This window comes from Marmota flaviventris, chromosome 1, assembly GCF_047511675.1.
Source record: "Marmota flaviventris isolate mMarFla1 chromosome 1, mMarFla1.hap1, whole genome shotgun sequence".
Lineage (NCBI taxonomy): Eukaryota > Metazoa > Chordata > Mammalia > Rodentia > Sciuridae > Marmota > Marmota flaviventris.
Window position 1 is genome coordinate 219515325 of NC_092498.1, and position 27219 is coordinate 219542543.

Below are 27219 nucleotides of genomic sequence, written 5' to 3' on the forward strand. Positions count from 1 at the left end.
TGGTTTCGTTTTTCTTTTATTTTTTAAAAAAGCCCCTAAATTCTATGGCTTCAAGGAAGCGTCAGAGAAACGTAAATGCCATTTCTGTACACTTTGTAAAGCAAGTACTACTCTCCACCACCGCTGGGGAGGCCCCGGCGCCTCCGCCCACCCCCGCAGCCTCCAGGCGCCCCCACCACATCCTGGTGTGGGGCGGGGGCTTTAAGGCGTGGTCTCCCGCGGCGGTGCCCCTGCAGAGGCCGGGAGACCAGGAGCCGCAGCCGGCAGGCAGCAGGAGCCCCGCAGCCCCTGCGCCAGAGTGGGGACAGAGGCCGCACACCCTCGGGGTCCTAGGCGCCTGGGCACAACCTCCGGGAGCACGTGCGCCCACCCGGTGCAGGCCGGGCTGGAAAAGGCTGCCGCGCCCTGGCGCCAGAGCTTTGGTGCAGCATTTTGGTTGGGGGGCTGGCTTCAGCTGCAGCCCCGCCCCCACCTTCCCCTTTGGTTTGGGGGAGGCCCGGGGGGGGGGGCTCACCCAGACAGCAACGCCTGGGCCCCCTCCTAGGTGGCCTGACAAGATGACCCAAAGTGCCCCTCCCAGGCTGGGCCTGCCCCCCCTCGAGAAAACGGGCTTTGGATCGAGGGAGACAAGCTGGGCTTTATGAGGCTAACGAGTGGCCTGGGGGCCTCCAGGGTCACGCGACTCATCACCACGGAGACGGGAAGGGCTGGGGCAGGGCAGGCCTCTGCTCCTTTTTCCTTGTTTCCTTGTTTTAAATAGTTAATGCTCTCGAAGGGGAGGACTAGACACAGCTGTAGACATTTCGGCCGAAGTCTTAGGTGAAGGAAGTGACCCCACGTCCTGGGGGTGGGGGCCTGCGGTCCACGCGCCCCGCAGTCTGCCTTGGCTTTCGGTGGGGCTCCGGCCCCAGACACCGTGGAGAGCCGCGGGCCTCCTGGACAAGCTCAGCCAGAGGCTGCGCGCAGTAGGTGCAGGCGCTGCAGGCACCCGGTCACTTGTGTCGCTGCAGAGATTTTCTCTTCCTCCTCTTGAAGAAACAGCAGCACCTGTGCGACAACACGAACGAGGGAGGGAGGTACCAGGCTGGCAGTCCATACACACTCTGCCCAGGTGCCCCCTCCCTAGAGGTCCGCCCCAAAGCTCACTTGGTATCATCTGTCACTTCCACCTCAGCAGGGGCTGTGATTGGGGCATTGGAGTGACCGGCTGTGGGGTCATCTGCATTCAGCTCTCCATTGGTGGAGTTCAGCGCCTGGGTGGGCGGGGGCAGTGGGGGAGTCATGCCAGACGCCTGGCACCTCCCTGGGATGTAGGGGGCCCCGGGCCACCCTCACCTGGTTTTTGTTGTGTGGCTGGGCTTTGTCCCGGTGCTGCGGCTGGGTAGGCAGGTCGGTGTGGACGGTGCCAATGGGTGTTGGCTGCGGGAGCGGGTGTCAGGATAGCCCGGGAGGCCCGACTCTGACGCCCTAGGATGGGGTTCTGACCCACTACCCACTACCCCTGCACACAGGTGTACCCCAGCGCAAAGGGCCGAAGCCCCCCTCCTGCAGGGGGCTTCACAGCCCACTGCCCAGCATCACCTACTAGGGACTTCCTGGCCGGCCACCCACCTCACCTACTAGGGACTCTCTGGCCCACTGCCCAGTGTCACCTACCAGGGGCTTGCCGGCCCAGTCGTACTCGTAGTCGAACACGAAGCCGCTGCGGTCGAAGAGGTCGGAGAAGAGCTTACGCAGGTAGTCATAATCGGGCTTCTCAAAGAAGTCCAGGCGCCGCACGTAGCGCAGGTACGTGGCCATCTCCTCTGCAGGGAGAGGACACCAGCTGGGAATGAAGGAGAGGGCGGGGACAGGGGCAGGACGGGGGCTGGTGGAGGTGCGGCAGGGGCGGGCCTCTCACCTGGAAAGCTCTCGCACAGCACCTCGATGGGTGTGGCCCTCTTGGTGTCCCCGATCTTCTGGTACCGCTCCTTGAGCGTGTCGGCCTGCGGGTCCCACGGTCAGTGACCACGCCCCTCCCCACCCACGCCCCTCCCCTCCCCTCCCCCGACCCGCACCGCCCACCTACCTTGAGCCCCTGCCAGGGCAGGCTGCCGCGCAGGAAGTACATGAACATGTGGCCCAGCGCCTCCAGGTCGTCGCGGCGGCTCTGCTCTGCGGGGGACAGCAGGCTCAGCGCGGCCCGCGCGCCCGCCCCCCGCCCGCGCGCGCAGCTCACCCTTGCCCAGGTGCGTGTTGATGCTCATGTAGCGCGCCGTGCCCGTCAGGCTCTTGTGCTCGCGGTACGGGATGTGCTTCTTGGTCTCGGGGTCGATGTACTCCTTGGCCAGCCCGAAGTCGATGATGTGGATGACGTGCTGCCGCTTGGTCCCCGGGCGCCCCACCAGGAAGTTCTCGGGCTTCACGTCCCGGTAGATGAGGCTCTTGGTGTGCACGTACTCCATGCGCGTGATCTGCGGGGGCCGAGCCTCAGCGCGGGCCCCGGCCCCGCCCCCCCCGCCGCCCGGCCCGCCCCCGCACCAGCTGGATGGCGATCATGAGCACCGTCTTGAGCGTGAAGGTGCGGTCGCACAGGTCGAACAGGTCCTCCAGGCTGGGCCCCAGCAGCTCCAGCACCATGGCGTTGTACTTCCCGCACGGGCCGAAGTAGTAGACCTGAGGGATGCCCTCTGCCGAGGGGACAGCGTGCTAAGCTGGCCGCCGGCCGCCCCCTGCCCCGCGCCCCCCCCCCCCGGGCCTGCCCCCTACCTGCGGCGCTGAGCTGTTTATAGAACCGGTACTCCAGGTGCAGCTGCGGGGCCCGGGACTTGATGGGCTCCTGGGGAAGACGCAGACGTTACCCCTCCGAGCCTGCCCGGCGCCCTGGGACCCTGTGGGCCTGGCTGGGAGGATAGGAAGGACTCACCAGTTTGATAGCCACGTACTCATTTGTATAGAGGTTCTTTCCTGTGGGGACAAAAGGCCATCAGGGCAGCAGGGCCCTGTCTTCCCCACCCTGCACGTAGCCCCCACGTACCCCGAAGCCGGTCCATACCCCATCTCCGTTCACCGGAGGCCCCAGGGAGGCAGCCCACTAAGTCTGACCAGCACCCCGGGGCAGGAACCTTGCACCCCAGGCTGGTTAGGGCAGAGTCCCTCCCCCCACACGAGGCCCTTCAGGCTTCCATCCCGAAAACGGCAAAATACACTGCAGCACGTCCTAACAGTTTGGGCTTTCACTGCTAGATGGAGAGGAAGGTGTTCACTAAGCCTGCCCTAGCCCTGAACCCCGTGAGGGCAGTGTGGCCCCAACTTGGTGACTTAGTCTAGCTCTAGGCAGCAGCCGGCCCCAGGTGGGCATCTACTGCATGAGCAGACTCCCACCCCACCCCCTCAGGCAGAGCTGCCCCCGCACCCTGGTGTGTTCACCTCGCAGCACACACACCACTGCCCACCTACACTTGTCAGTGTGGAAGGCCACCCCCAGCAGCCCTGTCCTGCCCTGGCTCTGACCACAAGGCCACATGCTATGTCAACGACTGGGGCCCTCCTCCTGCCCTGGTCCTGCTGCAGGAGAGGCCTCCAGGTGCCCTCCACCCACTGTAGCTGAGTGGCCTAGGTGCTTGAGACGGCAGCCATGGGAACCCTGATGAGGCGGACAGCACACAGGCCAGGTGGCCGAGACCACAGATGGCCACACTCTGCCCTGTGCCTGCAGCCAGTTGCAGTGGCTCCCCTGGCTTTGGTGTGTTCCTGGGCCATGCTGGCCACTCAGTCTTACCAGTGTCTCCAGTGGCCTGCAAGTAGGAGCCTGCAGGATGTGGGCGTGAGCGACTGCCTGCGGTGAGCAAGCTCCTCTCCACTACTGCACACTGCCCCTGGCCTGGCCCCCAGTTCTGGGAACAAATGGGGCTGTCCATCAGCATAGTTCCAAACATGCCAAAAATGTGAGGAGAGCACAGGAGGTGGCCTGCAGGCCCACACCACCCAGGGGGAACTCCAGGAAGAAGGGCTCTCAAGAGGCAGCTGGGCGGCACCAGGCCGCAAGTTCGGGGTGTGCACCTGCTTTCTGCTATGGTCACCCACTTGGGGTACGCATGCGTGGTTTCCAATTTGGGACCCTCCTGAGAACTGGTGCTGCCAGGGATGCTGGTGCCCTGGCCTCTGCAGGGCCAGGTGGAGTGTGCCGCCGCACCCTGCCCCTTCACTGAGCGCCGGCCATTCTGGGTGCCCTCTGTTCAGGTCTTCTGCCCGTTTTCCACTGGGTGGTTTTCCTTCGTATCATACGGTTGTGGTTCCTGTGATTCTTGTTTCTCGGTTCTGGAGACTGAACACAGGGTGCTCTACCACTGAGCCACATCCCCAGACTTCCTTATTTTCTATATTGGGGCAGGGTCTTGCTGGGATGGCAGGCTGGCCAGGAACCTGTGATGCCTTAGCCTCCCAGGTGCGGGGAGGACAGGAGGGCCTCTGCATCTGGCAGCCAGTGCTGTCAACGGGTGCTCTGCAAACACCTCCGCACAGTCCCGTGTGCCTGCTTAGCAAACGCTCTTAGTGTGGCCTCGGCCTAGCTCCGAGGACATCTCTTAGTTGTCGGCGGTGATTTTCTTCCTGTACTCTGTTGGAGAAGCCTTCAGCTGCCCTGGCCTTCTGACTGCATATCTGGGAGCATGAGAGTCCAAGGGCTTGGAGGTGGCCTGGGCTTGAGAGGGGCATGTACACAGGCGTCTGAGGTCTCTGTGGACCTGTGACCCCAAGGGGTTCTCTGAGGGCTCCTGTGAGGGCCCTTGCCACACATGCAGAAGGTAGGAGACTTCCAGGCCTGACACAGTACAGCTCCCAGGGACCCTGGGCCAAAGAAAGACTCCAAGGCCACACAGGCTGAAGGACCCTAGGGCGTAACCACTGAAAACAGACACCTCCCCAGACTCCCTGAGGCCCTGCTGAGACTCCAAGTCCAGAGCCCACGCCCCATGGAGGGGGGGTAGTAGACCCGATGTGTCACCAGTCCCAAGCCTGCAAGACAGCAGAGTCCCTGGGCCAGCTTCAGGGGCCAGACCAGCACCACAGAGCTTCGCCAAACCCCTGAGCAGGAGGAGCGAGACGCAGCCAGAGCAGGGAAGGAGTGAAAGGTGCCACAGATGGGGGCCCTTAACAGCGCTGTGGCTTGGACATGCCCCTGGAACCCCAGACTCAAGTGCGGAGACTTGACCTCCAGGGCAGGGGGTGTGGCAGGGGTGTTTGGCCCACAGCACCCTCAGGGAGGGAGGTCTCCTGGAGGGTGACTGCAGCCTCACTCAGGCCCGGCCTCTTGGCCATGGAAGGACAGGAGGCCCCTGCCCGTGGATCTCCAGCCTGCAGAACAGTCAGCCCATAGGCTGCTGTTCATTATGAAAAAGGCCTCATCTGGGATCCTGTGCCGAAGCCCAGAGCAGATTAAATTAGCCACTGCAAACAAGTTCAAGGAGGCTGGGCACCGTGACCTCGCCTGTCATCCCAGGACTTGGGGCTGAGGCAGGAGGATCACAAGTTCCAGGCCAGCCTGGGCAACTTAGGGAGGTCTCTCTCAGAATAAAACTAAAACGGTGGGGGACATGGCTCAGAGGCAGGGCCCGAGTTCAATCCCCAGGACCAAAAAAAAAAGCATTTTTTGGTTCTTTGCTCATGCTAAGCCCATGCACTCAAAATTCTAAAACAACTGACACCTCAAAACAGTGGGAGACGGTGTGTGGAGGACCCAGTGTGGAGGGTATGTGTGGTGCTGCCTGTGGGAACCCCACGTGGGAGACCGCTGTGCAGACAGACCTCAGGGTTTCTCCTCAGCACACAGACTCCACGACCAGGGAGGACAGCTGCGCCCCCCACAGCCCAGCCAGGGAAATGCCACACATCTCTAGCAGGAAGTGAAGGATGCAACGTGCTGCTCTCCGCAAGCAGGTGGCCTTACAGCTGTGCCGAGTGACGGCTGAGAAACAGCCCCGTCACTCAGACACACACTGCACCACGGGGCAACGCCCGTCACCCAGCTGCTCAGGAGGCCGAGGCAGGAGGACGGCAAGTTCCAGGCCAACCTGGCAACATGGAGAGGCCCTGTCTCAAAAATAATAACAATAAAAATAAAAGTAAGGGCTGGGGCTGAGTGGCAGAGCGCTTGCCTAGCACACATGAGGCCGAGGCCACGGGTTCCGTCCCCAGCATCACATAAATAAACAAGTAAAATAAAGGTATTATGTCCATCTACAATAAAAGTTAAAAACAAAACAAAAAAGTGAAATACGCTGAACCAAAGAAGGGAGACAGGAAGAGCCCACACTGCGATTTTAAAACCTCGGTAAAAGCCCCCCAGCCCCCACGGCACCAGCTTCTGGGCTCCCTGCCCAAGGACAGAACCCATACAGCCACCTGGGTCCCCAGAGGTGTACGAGGCCTGCCTGGGCTGTCCAGGGACTGCTGTGTGTGCGTGCGTGTGCGCACGTAAGCACACTAGTGTGTGTCTGTGTGAGGGTGTGCGCATGCTCACAACCTGGGTCTCGCAGTCCCGGCAGGTGGGACTCCACCTGCTCCTGAAGACCCGGAGCCTGGCTACAGGCAGGAGGCTCCGGGGCCAGTGGCTTCTGCAGAGCTGAGCAGGCTGGGGGCAGGGCCACTGCCTGCTGAAGAGAATGCAGGGAAACACTGCCCTCCTCAGGAGGGAGGAGGGGCTGCCCAAGTGCACAAAGCAGATTATGGACCTGGCGTTGGCCACGCACTCGTCAGCCTGACCAATTCCCTGAAGCCCACATCAGTCCCTCGAGAGGGGAACTGTCATCCACCCCATCAACAGGTGAGGAACCTGAGGTGGAAGAGGGGATCACAGACCCCAACACACAGGAAAGGAACAAGTGGGGCCTGGGGTGTCCACCACCCGTGTCCTGGGCCCCAGGCAGTTGCCACAAAGGTGCTGTTAAGTCAATGTCCACTGCTCTGACAACCTGGGGCTCTGATGAGGCCCAACCTGCATGGGGCGCACACAAGGCAGGTCCTGCTGCCACCCTGTCCCTTATCTGTCCTTCTGCCTGTCCCTGCTCCCTCTAAGTGACCCTGATTCCTGTTATGACAGGCACCAGTGTGGGGTGGAGCTCCCAAGGGTGTGGTGCTGACCACCAGGGCCCCCAAGGGAAGGCACCCCCGGCCAGGGAGGGGCCTGACCCTGGGCTCCCAGTGCGTGCCCCTGGGACCCGGCTATGCCAGGTGTGGTCTGAACGTGGAACAGCACGGGCCCTGATGCGGAGCGTGGCCAGAGCTCTCCTGAGCTGACCACCGAGCAAAGCTGGGCCTGCAGAGTGGAGAGGCCTTTGTCCAGCTCAGAACCTGGGCTGGGGTGGGGTGGGGAGTGACCACTTTAAAGAGCATGGCTTGGCCTCTTTTCCCACTGTTGTGAGCCCCTCCCTGTGACAACACCGCCCCCAGGAGGGAGAGTGGGGCCCAGGCTCTCTGCTCCCCAAGCCCACTCCAAGGTGAGAGGCTGACCCCCATTTATGATCCACAGCAGCTCAAGGGGTGTTGGCCACCACGGCGGCGGCCTTGCCGCACCGACCTCCCCAGCTGCTGCCGGTGGGCGGCTCACCTAGGCGAAGCTCCCCGAAGTTGCCACAGCCTATCTTCTTGCCAACGCGGAAGTTGGGGCCCACCATCAGGACCCCTGAACTGGTCCCCGAGCTCCGGACGCCATGGCTGCTCCGGCCCGCGCCGGTCTTGGACATTCTCCGGCCCTCCTCCAGCTCCCCTTTCCCTCCTTTCTTGTCAAGATCCATCAGTTTGTGGTACCCTGGCCTCTCCACGGTGACTCTGCTGCGTGCAAAGCCCGTCTGTGAACCAGAGGTCGCCGCTCTGTGTTAACACGCCATGGGCCCAGCGGCGTGGGCGGGGCGGCCTGCGGCTCCCGGCAGGGGAGCTAGTGAGAGGAGGGCGCTCTGGTGGGCCCTGCCGTGGTGCTCATCTCCCGGGCCTCAGGGTCACGTAGGGGGAGAGGCATGCTGCTGGCAAGGTCCCTCGGCCTCAGATCTCGTGGCGCCCAGCTGCAGAGAGAGAGAGGCACAGGTCAGGAAGCCAGGAGGACCAGGGCAGAGCACTGTGGGCCCCCCAGGGGGGTGGAGGCAGTGAGCAGGGTGACTGAGGACAGCACCCAGAGGGGCCCCAAGTAGCCGGTGTTCTGGAAGGATCTCTGGAGGTCTGAGCGGGACAAGTGACATCCCTGCCCCAGACCCTGGGAAGCCCTTGTATGCACCCACCCCCCACCAGAGACACTGATGATGGGGTCAGAGGCACAGCGAAGTTGGTGGGATGGCCAAGAGGAAGCCTGGGAGTTGTCAGGGGACACTGGAGTGGCTGGGCCCATGCTGAAAACCACGTGGCCAGGAGGCTGCTGGCAATCGGCAGGTGGCCGAGGCCCTGGAAGGCTGAGCCAGGAAGAGGTCTCCAAACCAGAGCAGAGGGCCAACCCTCCAGCTCATCTCTTGGCCAGGGAGAGGAAGAGGGCACACGACAGAGGACAGCAGACAGCATCCCGGGCAGAGGCGTGGCCTCACTGCCCGACCTCAGCTGGCATCCCTGGATGGCTGGCGACACTGGGGAGGAGGGGCAGGCCTGGGAAGGGCAATGGCTTCCCGCGGCCCAGGTAGCCCTGGCAGCTGCACTACTCCGGTGAGAAGGCAGCGGGCGCTCGGCTGGCCAGGGTGGGGAGGGTGCACCTGGTCCTCCAGAACTGCCCTTTGACCTCCCCTTTCACTCAGGCCTAGCACCAAGGCCTTCCTAGCCAGGTTCCAGGTCTTGCCCTCCTATCCAGCATCCAGCTGCTCCCAGCAGGGGCCTCCGACCTCCCCACAGCACAGGGAGGCCTAGCGCTAACACCACCACTCACCAAACTCGTCCGCTGCTAGAGGCCGCACCCCTGAAGCAGGCTGGTGCCTGCCTGCTCTGGCCTCTGTGCCCGGGCTCACCCCTGCCTGGTTGTCCTGTCTCTGGCCCACTTAGCAGTTAGGGTCAGGCCGAGATGCAGGGCTGAGGGGGGCTGGAGGAGGACCGGTGGGCACTAGGGCACTTGCAGGCCATACCTGCACAGGCGCACTCACTCAGCCCTGACACAGCTGGCCTGCACATGAGGGGGGGCCCGGGGCCCACCCAGGACCCAAGGACACTCCTGGGGGTCAGCAGGTGATAAAGGGGCCACGCAGGTAGGTGTGACAAGGCTAATAACCCTGCCGCCCCACCTTGGGGCCTCACAGCCCCCGGAGCTGTCCACATTAAAGGGCCTGCCAGCTGCAGGTGGACCAAAGGTTCAGGAGCCACTTCTGGGTCGCAGATGGGGACCCGAGATGATATGGTCACAGGGACATGACGACACAGGGCAGTCTCAGGGTAGGTGCATTCGTGAGGCCTCCTCAGAGGCCCAGACTGCCTAACCAAAATGGCACCTCAAAGCTGCCCCACCCTAGTGTCAGAACAGTCCTGGGGGCAAGTGCAAGTGCCAGTGTTGGAAGGAGGCTGGTGTCACTCCCAGTTCCTGCCCAGCAGGGCAAGAAAGGGCTGCAGTCAGGGTCCCTGAAAACCTGGCCTGGGTCCTAGGAAAAGTGCTCCGGGCACAGGAACCAGAGAGCTAGTGCGCCCAGGCTGCTCCTTGGCCCACACCTGGACGGAGCCCCAGGCAAGTAAGTGCTCCCCGGCCACACACCCCACCACTCCCCGCCCACCACTCCCCGTCCAGTCCTGCACGTCTGTGTTGGCTATTGACTTCAGGCAGCGCAGCCCACCAGGACCTCTCGCTAGGGTGGCCCATTCTTGGGGGACTGCTATTGACACTCCAGGTGGTCAACAGGGAACCAAAGTGGGGGACCATGCACAGCACCAGCTCTCTGGATGCTGCTGCCATCACCTGGCTGTCACCATAGGGCACAGCAGCAGCATCTGAAGAACATGTCACTGGGCCCCTGAGAGCAGAAGCAGGTCAGGTCAAGAGGGGAAGGGTCACCTCTCTAGGGCCAAGGGCCTCCCAAAGGCAAATCCCACAGGTCGGGGCTGTACCCAAGAACTGTCACCCAGCCTTAGTTGGCAGCCCAGCCCAGGGGAAGTCAGGGTGCCTAGGCTTGGAGGGCAGCAGCCTTCACTGTGGCCCTCAGGGTTTGACGCACAACCCTGAACAGGACTGCCACCTCCCAGATGGTCCTGATCGCACCAGCCACTGTGTGGGCCCACAGGGCCGTGCTCACTCCTGCTCAGCCCAGGCTGCCACCACTCAAGCCCGCATGTCTATGGCTTCCTTTCCCCACCAGGGAACCGGCCATTCCTTGTCCAGCTGAAGGGCAGATACAAGCCCTTGCATTCAGTGCCACTGAAGCCACACGTCAGCCACACACACTGCCCTTGGGCAGCCACAGGGGCTGGAGAGACACCTGAGAACCACCCAGGACCCCAGGTGGGTTCCCCGCTGGGAAGGGGACATGGAGCTTTAGCAGGCGGCCACCAGCCTCCAGGACTGCGGGCACTTGGCTGCCCTGCCCTGCTCTGCTCTGCCCGCCCCTCCAGGACAGCTTCCTTCTGTGGCATCTGAGTGGAGAGACGCAGGAGGACACAGAGCAGTGTCCTGGGGCTGTGCTTGGGATGACACTCACACCTCAGATCACACCACACAACCTCGGCTGACCAGTACCGAGGCCAGACGGAGAAGCAGGCCCTGGCCCTGGCCGATGTCACACAGCAGGAAGTCCGGCCTCCAGCTGTGAGGGTGGCTTCAGCTCAGGCCCTGCTGAGTCAGGCAGTGGGTCAGCATGGCACACAGGTGTGGGCTGGAAACAGCCGCTGGCTGGCTGGGGACGCAGGACACAGCAAGACCAGCACACGCTGAGAGTCAGTGGTATGCAGAATGCCCAGATCCATCACTTTATTATAATCTGTAAACTGTGCCACGGAATTCACATGAACCATCATTCCTACATCCTGTCTCTGCAAACTTCCGTCCTGGACTCTCCTGTCACGGGGTCACACACTGCGGCCTTGTGTGTCTGGCTCTCACTGAGGTCCCTCCACACTGCAGTTGTCACCACGCTTCTGCACGTGGATGGGCATGCTGTGTCCCTTCGTCCATCATGGATGCCTGGGCTGTCTGGGTTGTCACCCTGTGGAGCTCCAGGGCCGTGTGGAGACTCTCGGAGGTCTCTAGAAGCAGTACCGCGCCTTCCCACAGCTGCACTGTTGCCCACTCCCACCAGCTCAGGCCCCTGCGCACGCTCCCAGGTGCTGTGCTGCTCCACGGTGGCCACAGCCCTCTTGGTGGTAGGGGAGAGCTGCAGAAGGCTCGCTGACCCAGTGTGCACGGCTCTGCAACTTCTCCCCAGACCACACGGGGCAGTCAGCAGCAGGGTGCAGATGAATGGCCATACCTGAGCAAATGGTAAGGATGGGCCACCCCCGCCCTGCTCGGCGCTCCTCACTGCCCCCGCCTGCAGGACTGAGACGACTGGTGAGGTCTCCAACCTTCCTAGCTGTCCAAACTGAGCCCTCCTGGACACCAGCACAGGGTCTCCCAGTAGGCCTGCGTCCTCTCCCCTCTGGAGCTCTCTCACCCCGAGTGGGGACCTGGTACCACAGGGGACACCCAGTACATGGAGATGGGAGGCCAGTTCTCAGCAGCAGCACCTCCAGACATCACTGGCTAATGCTGGAGCCTCCTGGCAGGACTGTGCTGGCATCCAGAGCAGACCCACAGCGGTGGAACCACCAGCAGGGACTTCCTGGGGAAACACAGGGGTGGCAGGACGATGCCCAGAGGGCTCCTTACCAGAGCTACTTCAGAAGAAAGCATGCTCTGCACCCCAGGCCAACAGGATGCCCTAGAAGCTAGCTCACCTGGCACCTCAGGGGAAGGACAGCAGCTTCAGGCTGGGCCAGGCCCACATCCTGACCTGGGGGAGCCACGCCCACCTGCAGCCTCCACTCACAGGGCTGGCCCTGCCCCACCCAGGAGGACCAGGAGTGCGCACCTCCCCTGGGTGGGGGTTTGCCAGGGGCCGGCTGGGCCTGTCCCAGTCTGCCCTTCTGCTGTGGGTGCCTTGCTGCCAAGCAGACAGGCGTGGAGGAGGCAAGGTAGATGCTGCTGCACTGGGGGGAACCTCATGGCAATGGCCAGGGCACAGCCACACCCAGTGCAGAGGGGAAAGGGATGGGCACCAAAGAGGCTCTGCTGGGAACTCCCATGCTTGTTGAAGGCCTCCCAACATGGAAAACTGCCGCCACCAGCCAGGCCCTGGCTCTTGCCCTCCCAGCAGGCAGCTGCTCCGCCTGTTGTCCGTTGCCGGAGTCCACCAGACCCCTCCTGGCTGTCAGGGCTGTGACACTGGGGGTGGCTGCTGCATGCCTAAGGCTGCTCCTGGTGAGCTTAGACATGTCCATTCCGGACCAAGGCCTTCTCTGGAACACAACTCTGGACAAAGGAACGTGAACTGAATTCCAGGGAAGAGACAGGAACCCAGAAAACAGGCTCATGAGGGAGGCAGGAACATCGCTGGCTGTCACAGGACCGGCAGGGCCAGTGCTCACAGGGCAGGACAAGGCACAGAAGGAAGCCTGGCTTGCTAGGCAAGCGGGAAGACGAGGTACTGGGAGCAGAGAGCTCCAGAGGACCAGTGCCCGTGGGGCAGGCCCGACCTCAGGAACCTGGTGGTGAGACAGTGTGGATGGTTCGGCCCAGAGGAGCCTAGGCCTCGGTGGGACCCTGAACCCCAGCTAGCAAGGAGGCGCAGACTGGCTTGGTGACCACAATAGGGGTTCTTCACAGGGTGTGTGGCAGTGCTTTGTGCTTTAGTTTTTCCTTACATTTAAAACTGCTCTTAAAAATTAAGGCTATCAATCAAAAACAAGAAAAAGAAACTTGCAGAACCCAACAGACTTCCCAGTGCCCTCCCTTTCACTTGGTTGGTGGATCAGTCCCCCAAGCCAGTCAGCCAAGTGTCCACACATCATCCACATAGGCCCCATCCTGCAGCGGTGAGAACAGGGCTGCCAATGCCCATGAGCGTGCAGTCGCAGGGCCCGCATGTTCTGTTGACCGCACAGCCTGGCCTCCCATTCCTGGTGACCAGCACCCTATCAGAGTTCCACCAGGTGCCACGCCACGCAGAGCCAAGACCTCTCAGAGTAACAAAGACCACAGCTGCACCAAAACACTCAAACCTCCCCAGCATCCCTCAAAGTCGCCCAAGTACAGCACCTGAGGCCAGCAGGTGGGGACCCAGAGGTGGTGCAGCGGGGCCAGGTGATGGCAGCCCTGCACGCCAGGCTTGCAAGACTGGGGCTGTGCCCCGGGGACGACCTCCTGAAAAGGGCAAATGTTCACGCCACCGACAAGTGGCTCTCGGGCCTGCTCCCTGAGGCCACTCCTGGGGTAACGGCCCTCCTCCCCTTGATGGTGGCGGGCTGGGCAAGGCTCACAGGGAGAAGCTGACTCCAGGGAAAACAGAGCTCGGCACACTCCCTAACAGCAAGACACTCAGGCCCTGAAATCTGCACAGAAGCACCCAGGACACCACCCCAGGAGCTGTGCTTAGGAGGTGCATCAGAGCTGTGAGCACTATGATGTGGGGGCCAGCAGGGCACCCCCAGCTCAGGTGGTGTGGTCACCTCAGTGTCTGGGCTGCCACAGGGCAAGGGCACAGAAGTCACTGAGGCCAAGCGGTTCCCACACCTCACCTGGGAAGGGGCTGTGGCCTCTGCTCGCGCGCCTGCTCTGGGGCAGTGTGATGCTCACAGCCTTTCCTCTCCCCCAGCTGGAGCTCCACCTCCCAGGCTCACTAGGCCCCCCAGATCACACCTGCCTACCCCATGAGCATGAGAAAGGTGACAGCACCTGGGAGACCCCAAGGCCCCTCCTAGGGAAGAAGCTGCCACCAGACTCAGGCCTCCTGGTAAATCCTGGCCCAGGCAGGGCTAAAGGGTGACGGTCATCCACCAGCAGCACAAGGTGTCAGCCTCTCCTGGACACACTGACCCAGCAGGGCTACCTATGAGGGGGCCAGGCCTGGGAGTGTGGGTTACCTAGGACAGAAGAACAGGGGGACCCTAAGCCACTAGGCCCATCTTTGCCTGGGAGTGGGTTCTGGGGTGAACGGAAATGTCACCATTAGACCCAGCTGGGCTAAAGTGAAGCTAAAAATACCAAGGGGGAGGGTGGGTCACTAAGCCCTCTCCCTGCCCTAAAATCAAACTTTGCCTCAGCCTGAGCCGTGAGGCCCACAAAACAGCTCTCCCCACGCAAGGCTTCCCCCAAGGGTGGAATTTCAGGGCACAGATTGGGGACAGCTTCTGCCCAATGGTCTGGCCTGGGCAGAGGACAGGGCCCAAGGCGAGCCTGTGATGCTCACTGCCCAGGCAGCTGACCAACAGCAGGGCAGAAATGGGGAGCCTACTTGACTGGACATGGCTCTGGGTGGGCGCATCCCCTCCCAGTCAAGGCCCGCCCAGGAGAGTTACCTGCCCTGTTCTTTTTGGGATTCTCCATCTTGCCAGGCCCAGGCCAGCTCCCCTGCTGGAGATACCAGGGGCCCCTTCTCTGCCTCCTCCACTCAGTGATGTCACAGTCCCTGGCTGACATCACCAGCACAGCTCCCAGTCCGGAGCCAGCACCTATCCAGGGGCACAGGCCAGGTAGGGTGTCACTGGGAGGGGAGACCTGGCTGCAGTCTGCATGCTGATCCCCAAAGAAAGTGGAGCCTTGTGACATGGGAGGGGAAGACGAGGGTCCACAGGAGAGAAACTGAACACCACGGACCTGCCACGGACCTGTCCCAGCCCAGAGCTCACGCACTAGCGTCTCTGCCAGTGGGGCCCTTGAAAACTTCTATAATAAAAGCCAAAAAGAAAGAGGCAGAGCCAGGTGAGGAGGAAGGGCAAGGAGGGACGGCTGCATTCATCTCATGGGCCACAGGATGGGTCCATCCCTGCTCCTGCTGGTCACAGTCACAGAACTGCCAACAGGCCAAACTCAGGAAGCTAGGGCCCCGGCTTCTGGGCCTGGCCTCTCCTCAATTCGTGGACTTCACCGTGGGCAGCACCCTCAGGCTGCAGGAGGCAGTGCTCTGGGGACCCATGGAATCCCGGCACAGAAAGTCTCAGATGATTCTGCCTCCCAGGAGGCCTTGGGCAAGGCCTGGGGACACCTGAGGTGTCAGAATGGGGAGCACCTGGCATGGAGTGGCAGAGGCCAAGGATGCTGCTCAGCACATGCAGTGTCCAGGACATCACCCAGAGAATAATCAGGCCCAGGGTCCGTAGTGCCCAGCAAGGACCACAGGCTCAGGAGAGGTCCACACTCCCCCAGGTGGCTACAATGTCATACAAAGGTCTGTGGGAAGACACAGACATTGTCACCTAGATACCACAGCACAAGCAGATGTAGTAATGGGCACACAAGGAGCCAGCTGCAAGAAGCCACCACTGGGGGCAGCCCAGCTCACTTCCTCTTGCGCTCTGTACTTCCCTCCACACAAGCCTGACCGACTTCCATGGAAGGAAACAATCCACAGAGCAAAGGTGACATCAAAAGCCATGGACAGGCTCTTATGGCAGATGGTGGCAATTAGGGAATACCTGTCCAGCCGGTCACAGGGGGGGAGCGTCCTGTGTCTCAGGGTAATAGTAAGTCAACTGGGGTAGCCAGACAAGTCCTGGCAGGGAAGGACCACCCCAGCCACAGTCCCCATGGGAGGAAACCCTGTGGTTGGGGAGATGAGGGGGTCCAGTTGAATCCTGGAGGCGTAACCACGAAGGGCTGCAAAAAGCTCTGCACTTTAAAAATAAAAAACAAACAAACAAACAAAAAAAAACCCCCATTAAACGTAGACTTTTAATGGGTGAATTATTTTTTAAATATTTTTTAGTTGTAGTTGGACAAAACACCTTTATTTATTTATTTATCTTGCGTGGTGCTGAGGATCGAACCCGGGGCCTCGCAGTGCTAGGCGAGCGCCCACCGCTGAGCCGCCACCCACCCTGCACTGACGTTTTATATTTACTTTGTCTTCAGTGCTGTGACTGAACCCAGGGCCTCACACAACACCTCTGATACAACCGCAGGTTCACAGTGACTTAAATTTCTTTTAGATTTTTTTTTTTTTTTTTAGTTGTAGGTGGACACAATACCTTTATTTTATTTATTTTTATGTGGTGCTGAGGATCAAACCCAGTGCCTTACATGTGTTAGGCAAGTGGTCTACTGAGCTAGACTCTAGCCTATTTTTTTTGTACTGGGGATTGAACCTGAGGGCACTCTACCACTGAGGTGCACCCCCAGCCCTTTTTGAGACAGGATCTGCTACATTGCCCAGGCTGGCCTGGAACTTGCCATCCTCCTGCTTCAGCCTCCCAAGGAGCGGGGATGACAGGTGTGGCCACCATGCCCGCCCTGTGTTTTTTATAGACTGAAGTTTGAGGGAGTACCTGCCCTGGTAAAGACACCACCAGGCCCAGAGTGCAGAAGGATCTGGAGAACACCACATCAAGGTCAGGGCTTGTGGGGGCAGTGCACAAAGGGCCAGGTCCACAAGCTGGGCCTCTGTTTGGGAAAGTGGCTATGTGATGTATGGACTACGAATGAAACTGCTAAGAAACAGTGGGCACAGCACTGGCCAGTGCCCAGGGGCCAGCTGCACAGGCCAGGAAACTATGAGAACCTGTTGCCATGTAGGACCAGGGTCCTGCCTAAACCACTGGCTTTTACTGTGGGAGGGTGTATACATATTCCAGAGGAATGCAGAGGTGTGCGCTCACAGGAGGTACAAGACCTGGAGCTGGGGGTGCAGAGAGGAGTGGGCAGGGCTGTGGGAGCACTGGTAAGTCACCTACTAGCCCTGGCCCCCAGGGTGCAGTCCAGGGCTCCTGCTCCTAGCACGGCACACCCCTGACCTGGTCAGTGAGGTACTGGGCTCACCTCACCTGTGCACAAATACCAGAGGCCCTCTCACAGTCCCAAGACCTTTTCTAGACCATTCTAGGGGCAATGAGGAGGGGTGCCCCAGCATCATCTGCCTCCAGGAACCCCCAGCCCTCCCGATCATAAGTAATCTGGGACCTGTTGGCTGGGGCTTCCTAATTCCCAGAGGCCTAGGTTAACTGCAAAAACTGAACTTCCAGAAGCCAGCTGCTTGTTCCCCTCCAGGAAGGCCAGACAGTTCTGACCGCCCCTCCTGGGGGGATGTCTGAGGTCATTAGGAGGGATGTGCCTGGCCCTACCCCTACATGGGCAACCCCCTCAAGGCCCTAGCTATATTCTCCCTCACACCAACAAAGGAACTCAAATGGCCAACCCAGGAGAACAAAGGAGATGTGTGCGAGCCTCTGTCACTCCCAGGATATGGGGAAGCACAAGCCCAGCATGCACCTACCAAGCTCAAGTCACCCAGAGAGCCCTCCTGGTAGGGCAGGGTCATGTGTGCAAACTGCCCTTGCCCAGGTATTCCACAGACCAATATGGCCACCACGGACCTAGGAACAGTCTTTTATGCACACCACTTCCCTCTCACCTGGGAACTGGGGGGATCAGACAAAAAAGGCAGAGGTCACTATGAGTCACACAAACATCCTGAAGCCACCTCAGAAATAAGGTCCCCGAGGAAGGCGAGCCTCCTTCTACATGGCCTGCAGACTATGTCCTCATCTGGTTTCAAAGACAGAGGGGTTCTTCCTATGGATCTAAACTGGGCCATGGCATGTCTGAGTTCTGGGGAGCAGAGACTTCCAGCTAACTAGAGGTTTCATTGAAACCCATTAGTTTTAAGCCGAATGGTATCAAGGTAAAATTATGAGCTACAATAAATCATCTACAGTATCAACTTCTGCTTTTCAGAGAATTGGACAGCCCTGAGGCCTTCCCCAAGCCCACCCTTGGACCCCACAGTAGCCCAGGGCAATGCAAGGTAGCCTCAGGTGGTGCCCACACTGCCCTGAGCCCTGAGGTCCACACACATACCTCCAGCACAGGGGCTGGGAAGCAGAGGCCCAGCCAGAGACGGGGAGACCCAAGATCCCCCCTAGGGACTCCTCTGCTCTGCAGGGGGCTCTGGGGCTTCTGGGCTTTAGGCAACAGCGTGTACCCCTCCAGATCGGGCACAACCAGACCTGCAACCTCTTTCTGAACCTCCATCAGGAGGCTCCTGGGTCACCCATCAGGTTCAGAGCAAGGTGTCCTTATATGGCACTAGCCAGTCAGGCAGCCCTCCATTCCTGCCCCACAGCCAGGGGCAGCCCAGCATGGCTCTTCTCTGGAGAGGGATGTGTGCCTTTGGCCCAAGAGGCCCTCGGAACACACAGGCTCTGCATCATGGCCCACACGCTCCTCAGCTGGACTCTTCACACGCCAAGAAGTGGCAGGCAGAGCCTGGCAGTTACTTACCAGGATGGGACGTAAAACGGCCAGCCATTCTGAGGGGTGCAAGCAGATGGGGGAAGCCTCAGGGAGGGTGCTGGGCTACTCTCTGATGGGGCCCTTTGAGTGTTCTGGGGGAGGCTAAGCAGGGCTGCAACTTGAACCCTGGGTCCAAACTGTGGCTAGTTCCTGTGTGTAAGGGAAACACTCAGGCTGTTCAAGCGAGGAACAAGGTGCACTACTTACGCCTCCCTGAGATGACCCGGAAGCCTCCTGGGGGAACCCTCACCCCACGGCACAGCCCTGGGATGCTCTGTGGCCGTACCTGAGTGGGAAGTACAGGTGTCCTGCCGCTGGGCATTAATGGGCATAAGCAGCAATTTCCTTCTGGGCCTGAGGCACTGCTCTGGCCACACTGCCCCGCTCTCAGCCAGCCCCACTTGCAACAGGGACCTGGTACCTCAGAGACACACAAGAGCTCTCACAGGACCCCTGGGAAAGGGAGTGGCAAGCAGACCCTGAGCAAAGGAAAAAAGTGCTGGTGGAGCTGGATCCCTAGCCATCCAGCCAGGCCTTGTTAGGAACAGCAAAGGACACAGAGCAGAGGAGACAGACTTGATGGTGGTGGACTCCCAGGCTCGGTTCTGACTGCCTGCTGCCCCACAGACTTCCTATGTCCTCCCTCTGTCCAGGATGGAGCCAGCTGGGGACAAGGTGTGGCAAAGCAAAGGAGTGTGGAGGTTGGCAGGACGCCAGCCTGTGGGACACACTGGGCCCCTCTCAGAGGTGATCGAGGACTCGGGGTCCCACCCACGCCAAGAGTCAGCAGTCAGAGAGGTCTCATCTGGAGACTGGGAAGCCAAAGGAGTTCGCGCTAATTGGCTGGTAGTCCCCTATTCAAACGCTCCAGGTACACCGTTCTGTTTCAGGAGCTCGTGAGTCCTGCTGGTGGCCACCAGTGCCTCACCGTGAAGTCCTAGCCTCAGCCCACTGAGCAGTTGTGCCCTAACTGGGTATACACAGATACAGAATGGGGTATGCTCCAAAGCCACAAAGCCAGGCCAGTTCCAGGACAGGGCCACCTGCACAGCCACAGTACCTGAACACAGGTAAGGTGGAGCTGGCACTACTGGCAGGAACAGGGAAGATGCCAAGAGGACAGGAGACGTGTCCTCGCTGCTCCACAGGACCAGCCCAGCCACCATCTGGACTCCCACGAAACACAGCCCTCCTTGCTTCCACTGGCACCGCAGGCGCTGGACCAGCCTCACCAGCCCCAGTCCTCCTCCACCCAAGCAGGAGGGCTAGGTCCCTCTGGAAGCAGGGTGCTGCGGTGCAGCTACCTCAGAACCAACACAGCACGAGTACCATGAGCCACTGTAACGAGAGCAGGCTGAGGGGACCTTCCCCACCACCAGACAACTGCCCTTTGAGCATGGAGATGTGTGTTTGCCGCCACAAGCCAGCACCAACAGTTACTCCGCAAACATGACCTGGGACACTCACAGACCAGCTGGAAGAGGCTCTGCCAGCGCATCTGACGCCCAGCCCAGGAAAGCAGGCCACAACTGAGCATGAGTAGGGTCACTCTCAGTGCCCAGCGGGACACTACGTAGGGCATGAGGCCCCAGCTAGGGCCCTGCCATCACCACAGCACTGCCTGGGTCTCCTGGGCCCAGGGCCTCCTTTGCATGGAGTCTCTCTGCTCTCCAGGTCAAGAGAAAGCCAAGCAACCTGCTGATGCTGACCTGTCCGAGGGTACCAGGGGACTAGAGCCCACACCAGGCCTGGTCACACAGATACTAAGATCCATCAGAACCCACAGCCTGGCCTCTCTGTCTGCCTTCTCCCCAACCACACCCACCACACAGCCTGTTAAGGCTGCCAGGGACTGTGAGCCCCTTGCAGAGGGAGAGGCTGCTGGCTGCTCTGTGGCACCCAAAAGGGACAACAAAGCCACATGTATGTTCCTCCATGGAAGCTCCCAGGGGAAATGCCAAATACCAGCATAGCTTCTGTCCCAACTATCTGGTGACAGAGCTGGCCAGGGCCCCAGGGCCTGTTTCTCAGATGGGCACCAGCCCACCTGTAAGTTCCCACGCTGCAAGTGGCTCCATGTCTGTCTGGCACACCACATACTTGCCCTGATCCCCAAATTAATGGCTGGCATGCTGGCTTCCCCAGAACTGGCATGAGCAGATAGGGAGACTTTCAATTTTAAAAAGCCTCACCTACTTCCTTTTGCAACCCAGAGGTAATTACCGTATAATTAAAAAGAAGGAAGAGAAGTAAAGAAGACACAGGAGTTGGTAACTCACACAAATATGTCTGCACAAAGCTCCGCACTGTCATCGACAGCACCGCAGCCGGCTGGCCTCCCAGACATGTCCAGAGCCTACAACAACAATTCATCCCTCATTTCCCAGAGGAACTAGGGTGATCAAACCAGTCAGAAGGCTGCCTGACATGCTGGCAGGTCCTGCTGCAAACACAGCATGTTCAAACCAGACCTGTGGCAGGATGGCCACTGCAGACTCACTGGCCACCGTGGCGAGGAGGGGAACACAGCCAGCTCCTCCTAGAGCTCACCCCACCTGCCCACTGGAAACTCAGCTGGCCTCTGAGCCCTAGATCTGGCCCTCCCCTGGGGCCCCCAGTTCCCCTGCAGGGGGCCCTCCCACACATGGCTCCTAAGAAGCACCAGAGCTCAGTGTACCCGGCTGAACACAACATCTGAGCCCAGGAGACCCAAAGCAGGCCTGTGTGTGCCTGCACGGCGCTCTGGGTGCTGCCTGGGAAATTCATCAGTCAGCGCCACCCAGCCTTGGTGGAGACATAAGCAGAAAACAAAAACAAACTACGAGCCACAACCGCAAACTTCCCCCTTTCAAACCTGTGGGTCCTGTGCACGATCTGCACTCTCCCCAAGGCTCCTGGGGCAGGGCAGGGTGCCCAGCCCCTTATGAGAGGGAGAATTCTCCAAAGGTGGTTGGGTTTCCCCCTAGACTGGAGGGCCCTCCTATCTTCTCACTGGTCTCACACCCACAAGCTCCCAGAGCCTCTGTGCCAGAGACACCCAATGAGGACAGGGCCTGTCCCAGTGATGGGGAGGGAGGACCCCAGAAGTGGAAGGTCCAGTGGATGGGGGCTGAGACAGTGACCCAGGCCTGTAGTCTATGGAGTAGAGAGAGAAAATGCTGGCCTCCACCTACACATACACACCCTCCAGGGCTGCTTCCTGCAAACAATGCCATCCGGAGGCCGCAGAATAAGAACCAGCTGCCCCAAAGCCGGTCTGGTCCTTAACACACACGTCTCTCCATCCCAACCTCGAAATCAAGAGTCTTCCCCCCAGAAAGTTGGGGCAGAAGGTCTAGGCAAGGATCCCAAGGGCCAGCTCAGACATCTCACCCCTCCCTCCCTGATCTGTGTGTTTCCGGAAAACAAAGCCAGTGGCCAGGGCGGAAGGCAGAGGACGCTGCCAGCCCAACTGGGAGTTCCCCAGCAGCACCCGCAACAGGTTCCCCCAACAGACCCCTTTTCTCGCACCAAATCCACGGGCTTTGCACCTCAAAAGCTTCAGGACCACACAGTGGAGGTGGGGCACAGGAGAAGAGGGAAGGACTGGGAGTGGAGAGGCATAAGGAGCCAGGCCCAGACATCAGGAGGCCATCGGACCATGTGGGCAGGGGGCCTCAGGACGAGCAGGAGGCTGAGGAACACCTATGGGTGGGCGGTGGGCTAGAATCTGGGGATCAAGAGAAGGGACAGATGGGTTGGGGACAGAAAGGATCAGTGGAGGCCAGCAGGATCTGGAGTGTGGGGGTCAACAGAGTAGGATCTGGAGTATGATGGACACGGACAGAGCCTGGAGGTCCAAAGCAAAAGGTCGGTGGGGTTGGGGTCCCGGGGTCCACAGCGCGAGGCCCGCGGACTGCAACACTTCCCCAGCGTGGAGGCGGGGTCCCAGGGCGAGGCGGGGGCCGGAGCTCAGGGTCCGCGGGACCTCCGGCGAGAAAGCCGGGTCACTGGGGGTCACCAGGGTCCGGAGCTCGCGGTCGGCGGGTGTGGCACGGCGGGGTCCCCGGCACGGGACAGGGCTCACGGGGGCCCCGAGCTGGGGCGGGGTTGTGGGGTCGCGTGGGGCGGATACCCGGGCGGCGGGCGCGCGCGTAGTTACCTGCGCTCCGCCTGGGGCCCGCGGGCGGCAGCGGCCGGCCTCAGCAGCGCGGCGTCCCCCGCTCCGGGCCCCGTGCGCGCTCACGGTCCGGCTCGGGCTCGGACTCCGGCGCCCGTTCGGGCCCCCGCTCCGGCTCCCGCGCCGACGGGGCCGGCCTCGGCATGTTCGGCGGGAGGGCCGGGCTCGCCGCTCCGCCGCGCCCGCTCCGGGGCCCGCGCGCCTTACGCCGCCAGCGTCGGCCAGCGGGGGGCGGCGGCCTGAGCGCGCCACTGCGCAGACGCAGCTGGGGCGCGGGACGCGCGCGCCGCGCACGTCACAGCGTGGGGCGGGGCCGAGGCCTGTGGGGCGGTGGCGCGTCTCTTTGCGACAGCGCGGGTTTCCGCGCGACAGCCGCTGCGCTTTGCGGCAGCCCCGAGGCTGCTGGGCCTTCGTCCTCTGGGACGCCGCAGGCGCGCGGCCGCGGGGTCGTGCGTTAGCGGGGAAGGGGCCGAACGGATCCCAATCTCCGTGAGGCGTGGCTTCCGCTGCCCGCCCGCCCCGCCGTCGCCATGACGACGCGTGTCCCGGCGCCACCCCACCGCGGGGTCTGTGACGCCACGGTCTCGCCATCTGACGTCATGGCGGGTGGTGCCGCGGGGCGTGGTTTGCGTGGGCGCGGTGGTCTGTGTGGTTCCGAGGGTCTTGCTGCGCCGAGCGAGCCTCGCACGAAGGGCCCGCTGCGGCGCGGAGTGCCTCGTGTGCACACAGGACGGTGGTTACCGCGGCGGGGGCTTCCCGCCGTGCTGAGCCGTGGTCACGCTGACCAGGAGGAGTGGCGGGTGTCAGCCCTGGCGTGACCCACGGCCCGGTCTGCAGCGGTGACCCGGGGCCGCTGTCCAGTGCCAAGCGCAGGCCGCGCGCCGTTGGAGTAGTTGCCGAAGTGCCCTCTCCTGCATTGTCTGCCTGCCTTCGGCAACTACTCCAACGGCGCGCCCGCTGCGCTTGGCACTGGACAGCGGCCCCGAGGAAGGAACTGGGGAGGGTCCCGGGCCCCCTCAGTGCAGCACCCCAGGAGGAGCCCTGGAAGCAGGGATACCGGGCTTCCAGAAATGGTTCCTGGTATCCCCATGTCCCCCACTGCCTCCCGGGTGGGCGCCGTTTTGAGCTTGGAGGACACATACCCATTCAGATAGGTACTCGGTGCCTGCCAGTGCTCTGAGGATAGAATGGCCAGCTAGTCTCTTGGCAGCATGGCCCAAGGAAGGGGGAGGCACAAGAAATAAATGGACACGGTGGTTTCAGATGTTTAAAACGGTGTGTGGAAGGGCACCCTGGGGTAGGATAGCACCTTGGGCCAAATGACCAGAGCAAGCCAGACTCTAAAGGCTAAATGTAATCAGAAGGGTTCTCCTGCAGGTCTGTGGCCACTTAGAACTGCCCGATGGGAAGGTAGAATGGCAGTGTTCTGGGGGCCAGCCCTGGGAGGTGTAGGTAGCAGGTGTGTTCTGCAGCATTCAAGCACTCAACCACAACATGGGTGCCTCCTCCGGGGGCATTTGCACCTTGAACCTCAGCTCTGGCCATGTTCCTGCAAGAGTGACCATGCAGCTGGAAGAATGCAGGACACAGGCCAGGCTGGGGCTGTAACAGGTTGGGACCATGTGACTCAGGACCAGTCACTTACCCTCTAAGTCCTCTGCATTTTTGTAAACCAAGGATAGCCCAGGGGTACATCATAGGAATACACAAATTAGTGAATGAACAACTGTTAGCATAGGACCAGAAAATGTATTTCTTTTTTTTTAATTTTTTAACATTTATTTTTCAGTTTTCGGTGGACACAACATCTTTATTTTATTTTTATATGGTGCTGAGGATCGAACCCAGCGCCCCACACATGCCAGGTGAGTGCACTACCGCTTGAGCCACATCCCCAGCCCAGAAAATATATTTCTAATCGTGGGATATTTGAAAAAGCAAATGGTACCGGTGGTGGGGACACCTCCTTCATCCCAGGGGGGCAGGAGGAACACAGGTCCAGGCCAGGGTGGGTGACTTAGCGAAGCCCTGTCTCCAAAGGGCCACAGAGGTGGCTCAGGGTGGAGCTCCCCTGAATTCAGTCCCCAGGGCCACACAAGAAGAAGTGCCTTCCGTGCTGACCCTGTTTTGCTGCTGCTGGAGAGGGAACCCAGAGCGTCACACTTGCAAGGCAAGTGCCCCACCACTGAGATACCCCGCCCTTTTTGAGACATGGTCTTGCTGAATTGTCCAGTTGTGATGCTCCTGCCTCAGTGTCCTCGGTTGCTGGGGTTACAGGTGTGCACCACCACGCCTGGCCCTCATTCGGTCCACTTCAAATGGGCTCCATATGTACCTGATTACTTTTGGTTAGTCGTGGGGAAGCCATTTAGGGAAAGCTGGCTGGGGGTAGAAAACAGCCCTTTTGGGGGTCTTTGGGGCCCACCTTCTCTGCCTCACTATGGCTACATCCAGGTGTCCAGCACCAGCCCAGGGATAAGCAGGTGCCTTGGTTAATATTTATCAAACCAAGTTCAATTAATGCTCCGGTATCCAGGCCTCCTTCCCCAACTGGTGTGAGACCTACTTGCCATGGGAGGCCCAGGTGACCTGCTGTAGACAGGGGACTCTGGGTCACCCCTCAAGACCCTTTCCTCTGCTGATTTGCATATTCCCATTTTCAAGATGTGCAAACTGAGGTTTAGAGAAAGTAAATGAATTGCCCACTCTGTCTGGGATTGGAAACTCCCACGCTGCTGCTCTTAACTGTCAAGAGCACTGCCTCCCAGTGTCCCATTAGGTGGGGACCAACACTGTGCCACCCCAATCACAGTAGCTGCAGGATGTAGAGCTGTGCCCTGGAACACACAGGACTGACTGGGGGCCCAATCTCCTGTGTTTAGATGTTGTGCACCTCAGGGCGAAACAGGCCAGAAGGCGTGAGGGCTGTGGGGCCCCTGATGGAGGCAGGTGAGAGGAAGCACAGGGTTGAGCTGGCCACCACTCTGACTGGCACAGCAAGAGCCAACCTGATCTGTGAATGTCACGGGCAGCGGAGGTGTTGGCCCTGTCTGGTATTAATGGCGGAACAGATGGTGGACTTGACCTGGTCTGCCTTCTAGAACATCTTCCCTCCTGTTGCCTAGATAATGCACAGGGTGACTGACCATCCCCGGTTACCTGAGTTTCCTGAAGCTTTGGAATTTCAACAGAAAGTCCAGCAAACCCGAGACAGACACCCTGAGCCTGGGCCATGCAGGGCCTTATCAGGGACCCCCAGCAGCTGCCAGGAGGGCGGCCTGTTCACCCACTCCCTAAAGCTAAGTTCAAGGGGTGAATGATGTTATGGTGCAGATACTGTGTCCCCCAAAAAGCTCATGTGACAGTGCAGGAATGTTCAGAGGTGAAATGGTTAGAACTGTAACCAATCAGGGGACTGATGGTTGGTTCTGTTGGACTGTCTGAATGGATCATTGGGTGGTGACTGTAGGCAGGAGGGTGTGGCTGGAGGGCGTGGGTCATTGGGTGCCCTTGGGGGTTGGGTTTTGTCCCTGGCTCCTCACCTGCTCTGCTTCCAGGTGGCCTCTCCACACTCTGCCTCAGCTCAGCCCCAGAGCAGCAGCCACCGATCATAAACTAAACCTCTGAAACTGAGCCCCAGATAAAATTTTTCTCCTCTAAGTTGTCACAGCAGTGAAAAGATAAAAACAAATGGTATCCTCTCCAAAATTTATGTCCACCTAGAACCTCAGAATATGAACTTTTTTGGGGAAAAATAAGTGTTATCCTGGGTGTAATTAGTTACATTAAATTGAGGTCATAGCCAGATGCGGTGGCACACACCTGTAATCCCAGCAGCTCAGGAGGCTGAGGCAGGAGGATCACAAGTTCAAAGCCAGACTAGCAACTTAGCGAGAACTGTTTCTAAATAAAATATACAAAGGGCTGGGGATGTGGCTCTGTGGGGTCAATACCTGGAATTAAAAAAACATGAGGTCATAAGGTGGGTGCGGTGTTTGTGCCTGTCATTCCCAGCTACTCCAGAGACTGAGGCAGGAGGATCACAAGTTTGAGGCCAGCCTAGGCAACTTAGTGAGACCCTGTCCAAAAATAAAAAGGACCGACAGTGTCACACTGTGGTGTAAGTGTCCCTGGGTTCAATCCTCAGTACCAAAAATAAATATAAATAAAATAAGATTCCAGTGGTCCTGAATCCAACGATGGGTGTTCTTAAAAGAAGACACATAGAGGGGTCACTTGGATACAGTCAGGGGTGGGTCTGTGCAGCCACAATCCCAAGGCTGCCTGGACCCCAGGAGCTGGAAGTCAGGAGGGAGCTCCCTGGGAGGGGGGAAGGTGGCCCTGTGGAAGCTTGTGCTGGTGGCCTGCCATTGCCCGCCAAGAGGAAAGAGCTGAGCAAGTCACCACTGCTGGCACCTGGGCATTCAGCGGGCCCCAGCTACAGAGGGCTTTCCCATCTCAAGTGGCCAGGGGCCCAGTCTCGCCACCCCCCAAGCAGACGTCCTCCGAGAGGATGAGAAGACCTGGTCAGCACCTCACGGTCTGGATCAGGTTGGGAGCAGTGGACAGCAGGAGTAAGTGACTCACGCCCAAGGTCGACGCTCATGACATGGTGTTTTCCTGAAGCCGCTCCAGGGACAAAGGGCCGAGTGCA

At 60.1% G+C, this 27219-nt stretch overlaps 1 protein-coding gene and 1 long non-coding RNA gene across 3 annotated transcripts; one reads left to right on the forward strand and one right to left on the reverse strand.

Moving 5' to 3' along the window:
* On the reverse strand, positions 1-22655 carry Csnk1g2 (casein kinase 1 gamma 2). Of its 2 annotated transcripts, XM_027952513.2 has the most exons (12): positions 22548-22655; positions 7586-8036; positions 2906-2946; positions 2749-2818; positions 2521-2669; positions 2219-2453; positions 2069-2154; positions 1901-1985; positions 1657-1805; positions 1336-1419; positions 1147-1253; positions 1-1047 (listed from the first exon to the last, which is right to left on the reverse strand). In XM_027952513.2, the coding sequence occupies exons 2-12, from the start codon at positions 7770-7772 to the stop codon at positions 993-995; spliced, it is 1248 nt and encodes a 415-aa protein (XP_027808314.1). In that variant the 5' UTR covers positions 7773-8036; positions 22548-22655; the 3' UTR covers positions 1-992. The 2 variants fall into 2 exon arrangements, with proteins under 2 accessions (XP_027808314.1, XP_027808315.1); XM_027952514.2 differs by lacking the exons at positions 7586-8036; positions 22548-22655 and adding an exon at positions 3761-4306.
* Positions 21691-26741, forward strand: LOC139702693 (uncharacterized). Its single transcript, XR_011705263.1, has 2 exons — positions 21691-22255; positions 24355-26741. It is a non-coding gene; the product is annotated as an uncharacterized lncRNA (long non-coding RNA).
* The last annotated feature ends 478 nt before the right edge of the window (positions 26742-27219 follow it).